The sequence below is a fragment of the Dermacentor silvarum genome, chromosome 10 (genome assembly GCF_013339745.2).
Source record: "Dermacentor silvarum isolate Dsil-2018 chromosome 10, BIME_Dsil_1.4, whole genome shotgun sequence".
Lineage (NCBI taxonomy): Eukaryota > Metazoa > Arthropoda > Arachnida > Ixodida > Ixodidae > Dermacentor > Dermacentor silvarum.
In genome coordinates this window covers 17,127,400-17,137,070 of record NC_051163.1, presented here as the reverse complement: position 1 = coordinate 17,137,070, position 9,671 = coordinate 17,127,400, and the positions used below count along the sequence as shown (strand labels likewise).

General features: G+C 48.8%; 1 protein-coding gene across 1 annotated transcript; it reads left to right on the top strand.

Moving 5' to 3' along the window:
- Positions 1 to 260: 260 nt before the first annotated feature.
- On the top strand, positions 261 to 8,926 carry LOC125939687 (neprilysin-1-like). Its single transcript, XM_037699421.2, has 4 exons — positions 261 to 593; positions 3,269 to 3,543; positions 4,869 to 5,026; positions 7,430 to 8,926. Exons 1-4 carry the CDS (start codon positions 394 to 396, stop codon positions 7,793 to 7,795), a joined length of 999 nt encoding a protein of 332 aa, XP_037555349.1. The 5' UTR covers positions 261 to 393; the 3' UTR covers positions 7,796 to 8,926.
- The last annotated feature ends 745 nt before the right edge of the window (positions 8,927 to 9,671 follow it).

Sequence of the window (9,671 nt, the reverse complement as noted above, 5' to 3'; positions counted from 1 at the left end):
AAGCTCGACGAGGCGTCCCTTCCGGCCAAGAGATTCGTGTCCATACTCAATTCGACAGTGTCCATCGTGAACCTGAAGCGTGCGGGCAAGCTGGAGTGGGACGCCTACCTGACGTACCTACAGCCGGGATCCGACAAGGTCATCGTTCTCAACTCTGCTTTCATCAACAAGCTTTCCGGCATCCTGACATCAACGGCCCTCTCCACGCTGCTGAACTACATCGGCTTCCGAATCGTCGTTTTGCTGTCACCGCTGCTGCCCAAGCAGGCCGAGTTTCTCGTACCGCTAAGTTACGACGACCACATCCACAAGTACAACGCTCGCCTTCAGGCGTGCATACATCTTACGGAGCGGCTGTTCCCTTACGGGATCCGCAAGATCGCCAGGGCCGCAATGGGAAAGACGACGATGGAGCAGATCGCGTACGACCACAACCTCGACAAGCTGGTGAGCAGCGTCAAGGGTGTGGTGTCTCAGACCGTGGCTCGTGCCCCGTGGCTGACACAGGCCGAAGCAGACGTGGCGACGCAGAAGATCGAAAGCCTCGAAGTGGACTTCATTGGCGCAAAGGAACACATGGACGTTCTCATTGGGTACGCCTTTCTTGCTTGCTTGCTTGCTTGCTTGCTTGCTTCCTTGTTTGTTTGCTTGCTTGCTTGTTTAACGGGCAGTTCCCGATGCAAGAAAAGCAATGTTGAACTCCCAGCACAAATGTAGTGTTGGCCACTTCATTTGGACAAGTGCCGCTTGTGCCGCACTCTGCTCCATGTCCGACAGTTACGTAGCAAGTACACGCTATTTGAGTAACGTAAGTAACATGCTCCAGCGGGGAGTACAGCGGGAAGTTGTGCTGCGGCACCAAATGCGTATCTTGCGACCGGGTGCAAGGGGAACTGGAATCTCACAGGCCAAAGGAGGAAAGCGTGATGGCAGCGCGGGAGGGAGGGGGTGCGGCTTCTGCTCTGCGAGCAACTGCGTACTTGTACTTTGCGCGGCGGCGGGCAGTCGCGCGCACCGTATCTTGAAAGCGATCTGCAACATGGCTCCTACTTTTGTATGCGCTGTGCTTTCGCTGCTCAGTTTCCGTTCAAGCGATAGACCGCACGAACCTTCGCTCACTGCTGCTGGTGCGCTTGCTAACGCCAACGTTTTGACAGCGGTTGTGTGCGGCTATCGAGTGTGATCTAGGTTTGTTTATGTGCGCTGACACCGTGCTTGTTATTTCAGTTAGTAAGCGAACCTGTCCTAATTTATACACCCGATAAAATTACTATCCTTACTCCGTATAGCTCTCCACTAATTTTCTATCGTAATTGATGCTTTGCCTTTCGGGCAAAACTGTGACTTTTTTTTACACATTGTTTCGACAGAGACACCTATGTAACAAAGAAGGGGGAAAAAAAGGGGGGGGGTTCACGTGTCGGACAAAGTGTAACAAGATGTTGCTATAATCTTTGTGACGGGCGCCCACGTCTACCGTAACCCGGCACTTCCGCAAAGAGTGATACGCATCTGGACAAGCTAAAGCGTTCTAGTATTCACGTATATTTCGCGCTCAGCACATAGTCCTTGTATTCTGCAAGGTCTGAATATTAGCCATTATCACCATTATCACGCTACCGTACGCATCGAGCCACACAAGCAGCTAAAGCGTGTTCGGTTGTCGCGTTAGATTAGAGCGGAGCGGTAATACCGTACCGTATACTGCACTTACCGTACGGTAACACAGCACTACTAAAACTCTCTAATAGAGAGGTTTAGCTTGTCCGGTAATCGGGTAAACGCGGGCGGACCGGGCGTTGTGGCGGAACCGTAAGCATGAGCGGCGTGTATGGTGCTGCCACCTGGATATCGCAGAACTCAGACAGACAACAACAGCTAATATTGCAGAAAAGTTACACCAGCAGCGAAATACACTTGATTACTGCAAAATTAGCTGTTTTTGTCTGTTTGAGCTCTGCGCCACCAGGTGGCAGCACCGCACAGGCCGCTCACGTTTACCGTTCCGTCACAACGCCCCAAGGCCCGGTCCGCCCGCGTTTACCCAATTACCGGACAAGCTAAACCTTTCTATTCACTCGTTTCGTGGCTGCGTCGGTTCTACCCATTCTCTGCCTGCTCTCCCCTACGTTCCCTACGTCCCGGCAAGGTTCTGACTGGTGTAGAAGTCCCGGGGAGAATTTTTCGTTGCTGGTTGTACGTCGGACAAACTTTCCCACGCCGTTGGCGCTCGTGCTGAGTCACTCATGCCGTATTATACCTTTATCGTGTCTCACGGCGTTCTACTTTCAAAATAACATCACTGATTTTCCCGGGGGAGCAGTATAGGGGCCGTAGTAGAGACCGGGCCTGCTCTCCTGGAGCAGTACCTTCGCTCGTGCCAGAATTTTCGTATGCTTCTCTCCGTGACTTTTCAAAAACATATTTTAATGGTCCCCTTTGCCTTAAGTAAACGTCCTTCTGCAAAAACATGTGCAGAAATCGGTAGCCGGGAGCCGCGGAGTTAGCGAAACGGAAACAAATCAGGTACTTCTGACGTACCTTTAGACACAGGGTTTTTATAATCTCAGGTGCTCTCCTGAGGCCTCCGTTTGCCGGTTACATGTGGCCTACTGGACCAGTACTCGTAAAAAATCCAATCAATCCAAGCTCCCCGCGACTTCTACAACACCAGTCAGAACATGTAGAAAGGTAAGCGGTGCAATTTCTGCAATGCTTTCGCGGGGTGGTCGCGGATAATAACAGCCGTCAAGAGGCTAAATCAACGACACCCAGTGAGCTCCAGAGGGTATTGTGCACATGCGACGCGGTGCAAATGTCCAAACGACATACTCGCGTCGCCTTTCGTATCTTCCACGCTCCTGACATGCATGTATATGCACCTTCTGAACCACCTCCCGGCGTGGCGTGCAAGACAGCAGCAGCAGCAGTGGAATAATCAAAGGAAGAGGTAAAGAAAGCGTCGTGTTAAAAACATGGAGGGAGGGAGGGAGGACGCGGCAACTGAGGATGTCGAAAGCAATAAAGTCTTTGAAATTGTGCAAAAAAGTGAGATAATTATTATAAAACGTCAGCGTCTTTATATCCGGAACTTTACACCTCCAGTTTCTCTTTCTGATGACGGCGCCCAATGCACTAGTCAACAAAGTACCCTGAATTAGTTGCTCGTTTCTGTGACCGTCCTCGACACGTTCACAGAAAGCCCGTACCTTGTCTCCGGACGCAAGCCATCTCCTCTGCAAACGCATTTGCGAAATTGTGGGCACAGGTATTACCAGAGCAAGGTCCAGGCCACCTTTGCCAGGGCGGTGCGCGACTACACGGCGCTGCTGAACGAGACCATGTCGCGCTATTGGCTCTCCAAGGACAACGCCGACTACGACGCGCGCTACCACGTGTCCAGCCTGAGGCCCGGATACGAGTACAACGCGGGCAAGAACGTGCTGCACGTGCCGTTCGGCGTGGTTGCGCTGCAGCAGCGCGTGGCCCAGTCCGCGATCCCGGCCATTTTGATTCCCTACATCGTCCCCTACCTCGTGGAAGGCACGTGCGCCCAAACTAATCTTTCATTAAATGCTAAGCGCTGCACTTAGTGTATACTCGTCGACTACGTTTTACAGCGAAGCTGTTGGGCTCTATTTGTTCAGTATTTGTCGTGCTCACGCAAAAATTTAGCTCATACAAAAATGTGGGCCGATCCCGGAGACAGTGCAAAGAATCGGGCAGCAGCACAGTGGGCTGCTTCTCCCCGAGGCATCACATGACGTCATAAGGTGGCATCATCACGTGAAGTCACGCTTGACGTGATGACGACATCAGGCGATGTCGTCGCATGACGGTGCCGTTATTTTTTCTAGACTCGATGTTCATAATGTCGGCAACTACTTTTTCAAAGCTCGACTTGCATGGCGTAGTCTGGTGAAGTACTTCTTCAAGACTCGCGTCGCATTGAATTGAAAGAACAATGGTTGGTTAATCAGGGAAACGCGAAGCGCAATATTTTAACGCGATAGCGTTAAGGGCCCCGTGTCGCAGAAAATCCGGCGTCCGCAACCGGCGTCGGCGTGCGATGTCGGCGGGTGGCGGAGAAAATCATCCCCAGCCATGCAGGCCCTCCGAATATATTTAGGTACATGTATATGCGACGCCTTCTTATATGACATGCTGTATATACGGGTTGTATTGCCACACCATTCTATCATTAATGTTGCTCATACCTTGTCTTGCATTCTTGGCAAAGCTATTCCTCGTAATTTTGAGAATGACAATCCACAAACAAATGTCATGAAACAAAACATCCACAGCGCATGCCATTTATGTTAAATCTTCTCAGACTGAAATATTAAAAGTACGAAACAAAAACGCAAACCTGAAAATTATGCAATTTTGTTGGCGTGGCAGTGCAATATCTCCGGGATCGCCCGACGCAAGAGGCCGCGTTTCTACTGGAAAGCTCGCCTTCGTGCATAGCGTTCGCCGCCAGTGTTTCCCGGTAACCATTAGGGTTGCTTAAGGTTCAGTTGTGGGGAAGCGTGAGAAGCAGTCGGGGATCTTTGAATGCTATCGCGTTCCACTCTTAAAAGCGAAGCTTAAGTGTCCTCCAATTTTTTTAAATTAATTTTCATTCACTCTTTGTCTGGCGACCGCTTTCATTTTGCAATGCATGCTTCGTGCTGTTCATTTATCGGTATATTTTTATTAGTATTACCTACACTGTTAGTGCGGCACTTATGATGGGGTTATAGTAACAAAAAGGAGGATATCGTGGTGTGCCAGTTAACTTGACACTTTACTAGTATTACGTGCCTTTAGTGTAACCTTTCGATGCTCTTCTGCTCTTGTTTACGGTTCGTACCGCGGGAAAACAGGCATGTACGAGGCAATCGACGTGCGCGGCTCGACCATCAACGTGCGCGGCATGCCCGAGACGTGGTGGAGCAGCGAGACTCTGGTGCGCTACCGGCAGCAGCAGAAGTGTTTCACCCAGAACTACCTGGACAGCATTCAGCGGTTCGGTACCTTCCAGGTGAGTGGCACAGCCTTGTTGACCAATGCGTGTTGATGACCCCACATCTTCAGAGTTATAGGGTGTTCCCTACTGCTTGAATTTCACCCATGCCGTCCCCACGCCCCGCACGTAATCACGCAGTCTTGTATCGGCACGGCCTCCGATGTCAGCCCAAAGCACTATCCGATCTCGGAGGGAGTAGTTTACGAGCACCGGTGTTGTTACCCGCCGTCAAATGGCATCACCTCCCGATATGTCTCCATGGTCGACCTTGACATAGCCTCCCGTATTCAACCACTCATATGAAATGCGCTGTTCAAGTCAACATCATCACGAGATTCTTCCTTTCTTTTCCTTAAGCCCCCTATAATATACACCAGTGTTTCAAAGCACCGCATCACGTAGGCCGAAGCTAGCTACGTCGCGTCGGCGACGGTGAGCTGGGCAAAAATTTGCCGTGGTTGTACGCGGTTAAACCAAGTTTGTCGAGCTCTAAGTACAACCGGCGGTAACCGCTCGGACGTTTCGTGTTGCTATGCAACCACGTCGCACATGCGCAGAGAGCCGCGGCGGCGGACGAGCTCTCGCGCGCTCTTGCCATTGCGTCATTCTGCCAGCTACGCGCGAGGAATACTGGGATACGAGGCAGGCGCGGCTCGGCACGGCGGGCGAGAAATAGGAGCGAACCTATTGGCGAGCCATCAACGTTGGAACGCCTGTTCGTCGTGTCGTTTGTTCGCCACCGTGTAGTCGCGGAGCTCGACGCGCGCGTTACGTCGTAGTGTATTTGCGGCTTTGCGGGCGGCACTGTTTAGCGAGTCGTCAAATCCCACCCATGGTCTTCGTGATTATCGATACGCACGAATAAACACGAAAACTGACGGGGCAGTTTCGGAAGGTCAATGGCGTCTTTTGAGTGAAGACAAGTCCTTTTTTCTCACCAGCTCAACATGTCTTCCGGAAATCATTTTCGTGTGAAACGCAGCTCATATCATTTACTCATAAACTACACCGCATTCTTGGTTGTTCTTCGTTAGCTGACTCTATTTGCTTAGATTTTTCTAAAGCGTTCGACAAGGTTTCCCACATACTTCTTTTTCATAAACTTAGGCAACTTAATATTGATCATAGTATTTTTTTTTGTTTTGATCAAAGATTTCCATTCAAATCGTTCCCAATTTGTTGTAGCCAATGAAATTTCCTCTGACCAGTGTCCTGTTCAATCTGGAGTCCCACAAGGATCCGTATTCGGCCCCCTTATTTTTCTCATTTACATTAACGACCTTCTTTTCTAGTTTCTTCTAACATTCATCTTTTCGCTGACGACTGCGTAATTTTCCATGAGAAAGTTACTAATAACGATGCTAAAATTCTTCAGCCAGATCTAAATCCTATATGTAACTGATGCAATACTTGTCAAATGTAATTAAATACTAACAAGGGCAAAGTCATGCGTATCTCTCGTGCATCTATAGTAGTCCTTTTCGGTATTACCTGAACAACTCTCACTTAGCCGCGGTTTCCTCCTATAAATATTTAAGCGTTCATATCACATCTAATCTAAGTTGGTCTTTGCATGTTGAGAAGATAATTAACAACACTAATCGCATGTTTGGTTACTTACACCGTAACTTTTCAGCAGCTCCTTCATCTTTAAAGCTCTTGTTATATAAACGTTATATAAAACACTCATTCGATCTAAATTAGAATACGCCTCTCCAGTCTGGGATCCAAACACTAACAATTTGGTTGCGTCACTAAAAATGGTACAGAATCGCTCTACTTGCTTCATCTGTTCCTGTTATAACCGCACTGCCAGTGCGGCTACCTTCTATGAAATCGTTTATCTCTCTACCATCAATAGCATCCCCCCGAAAAATTTTTCGCTTGAACTTTTTTTCCTAGGCTTTACTATCACCCGACCCTCCATGAATAATTCATTCTTCAGCCACATTGTACGTATATATGTTGGTATCGAGCCACGTCATGCCAAAACCTTTCTTTACTCTTTTTTTCCTCGAGCTTCACAAGATTGGAATCGCCTTCCTTCCGACGTTGTTTCCATTTATAACAACACCCGATTTAAATCTGCCTTAGCTAACATTATAATTAGGAGTTACCATGCCTTACCATGCTTTGTTATATTATTGTCTGTTGTCTACCCACTCCCCTCTGTAATGCTTCATCCCTGAAGGTAAATAAACAAATAAGTGTACCTCCCTGCTGTGTACACAGGAGTCATATTTGTGTTAAATTATCGCATCAGCGTTGTCGAGCGACCAAACAGGCACATTTCCCCCCATTTGTAGAAGACGTTGCATAGGAGATTTAAAATCAGGTACTCGTAGTAATGTTTCGCAGTGCAGCTCCATTATAAATCTGATAACGCCGTTTTCCTTTCTTCGTCTCGTCTGCGCGCAGGAGTCACCGATGGCACCGTTCCTGCGCAGCTTCATGGCCGAGATCGCGGCGCTCCAACCCTCGTTCGAGGCGTACATTCGCGCCCTGGTGGCGCCTCACTCGATGCAGCGCAACTTCCGCATCCCGGGCCTGCCCGACCTGACGCCCGAGATGCTCTTCTTCGTCAACTTCGCCGCCGTCCACTGCGACCCGGTCAGCAGCCAGGGACTGACGGCGCTCGACAAGCGGAGGCTGCGGTACCGCATCGCGCTGCCTTCCGCTCTGCGGGTGAACATCGCCCTGCGCCACTTCGACACGTTCGCCGAAACGTTCTCCTGCAACAGGGGAACCTACATGAATCCCGGCGCCAAGTGTAGGTTGTGGTAACAAAGCGGACGCTTACATCATTCTCACATCGTCCTTAGAAACGGTCTGACAAAGACATGCCGATGTGTCCGAGAAAGTGCGTACTTCTACACCCGGAACACTTTTGATGCAACGCGGAACCTAACACGGACACAAGAAGGCAGAAACGAAATAACAACACACATATCTGTGCCTTCTTGTGTCCGTGTTACGTTTCGCGCTGCATCAGAAGTGTTCCTTGATGATTCACCAACAAGTCCCCACCGCTACCCTCGTTGACTTCTGCACCCACCCTCACTTCGCCACGTTGAGCCAGATGAAAGTGGACTGTGTCATCACCACTGTGACCGAGTGAGACATCGTCACCTTCTGTGCGTGGTCTCGGCACGAAGACACCCGTGTCTGAGCCAAAGTCCATGACGGTGCTTTCGCTCACTTGCGTGTGTTCAGTGACGCTTTGCTCGCCAAAGTTGCCTGGACACGTTTCTTCACAAAAGTACATACTCCTTCTTCACAAATTGTGGCAACAGTTACTATCATGTCATCGCGAAATGAAACCTCATTTTCAACACCATAAGAAACAAATGTTCGAAGTCAGCGCCGAGTTTCGTACGTCCTTGAATGTCGCTGATGGTTGCTGCCGTGCTGTGAGAGCTTGCGAAGCCTACATCGTACAGGGGAGTCTTAAAATTTGTTGAGTAAACGTGCCAGTAAGAACGACTTGCTACACGCTTTGTGGGCTTGAGAACGAGTAAGCTGGTGTAGGACTCGCATTTCCGTGAGCAGGCATAAGGTCTCGCAGTCAACGCACGGGATCTTTATAGGGGAGGAAGTTTCTTGGTTACTGAACTGTTGTATCGTTGGTGCTAACGGCCATGGTGAAGTTTTCCTTATTAAATGGCACCATTGCAGCCTTTTAAAGAACACAAAAAACTTGACCCTCTTCATGGTGGCAGCGGTATGTTCAGCGCACAAGCATTCAGAATTGTAAATGTCACTGTTCTGAAGCAAAGACGGTCCCCTCTCGTCACCCCAAGAGAATAGCTTATATATGATCTCACTGCTCTCTATAAAAATGGCCATGATCTCTTAAAGGTATCACATGTTGTCCGTAGTGTCTTTAAAAATAGCCAGCACCAAAAGTTGCATCTTCAAGCAGTTTTCAGAAACTGCGATGACGCTCAAGGAACAGGCTCACGGGAATAGCTTATGCAATTTCGGATACAACAAAACAGCCCTACTTTTGCAGTGCCAACGCGTTGCTGAACTCAAAGTCGCACGCTCGATATCGTTTGCAGCGGCCACATATTTGGCGAAATGCGAAAATTGAGGCGCACGTTTGACCACCTTCGGTGGTCAAAAGAAAACCGGTGACCCTAACTACAGCGTGTCTCATAATCACATCGTAGTTTTGGCAAGTAGAATCTCGCAACGAATTTTAATTTCTCACTGTTAACATGCTTGCGTTATGGGGATCCCAAACGAACGTTTCAAACTTCCCGCCAACAGACCGAATGAAAGGTTTTGTAGTAGTCCATAGATGGCGCCAAAACACCACAGATCGCTTCGCTGCTGTTACGATTTTCCTGGCCTTGCTTCGATTTTCTAGGCTTTATTTTCTTCTTCTTAGGCTTCTATATTATTTGTTTTGCTGACAACTGGATTTTAGGACCAACACTTTATTTTTGCCCACCATACCTACTGTAAATGTTGTTTTTTCTTTGTGATTTCCGTTCGCATATTTGTTGAAAGAGCACTAGCTCAGAAGATTAAGCGACCATCCCTGAGGAGCCAGAACTTAATTAATTCACTCACATAATTTTAAAGGATCTCCGTTGTATGGAAGGGGGAGGTTTATTGGAAAAACAGACAATAACACCGCTGCACCTCAGGGGAA

Excerpts from the sequence above, each read along its gene's own strand:
- LOC125939687 (XM_037699421.2), top strand. The coding sequence starts at position 394 with ATGGGAAAGACGACGATGGAGCAGATCGCGTACGACCACAACCTCGAC. Across the intron at positions 594-3,268 it reads CACATGGACGTTCTCATTGG|GTATTACCAGAGCAAGGTCC; the intron begins GTACGCCTTTCT and ends TTGTGGGCACAG. Across the intron at positions 3,544-4,868 it reads CGTCCCCTACCTCGTGGAAG|GCATGTACGAGGCAATCGAC; the intron begins GCACGTGCGCCC and ends GCGGGAAAACAG.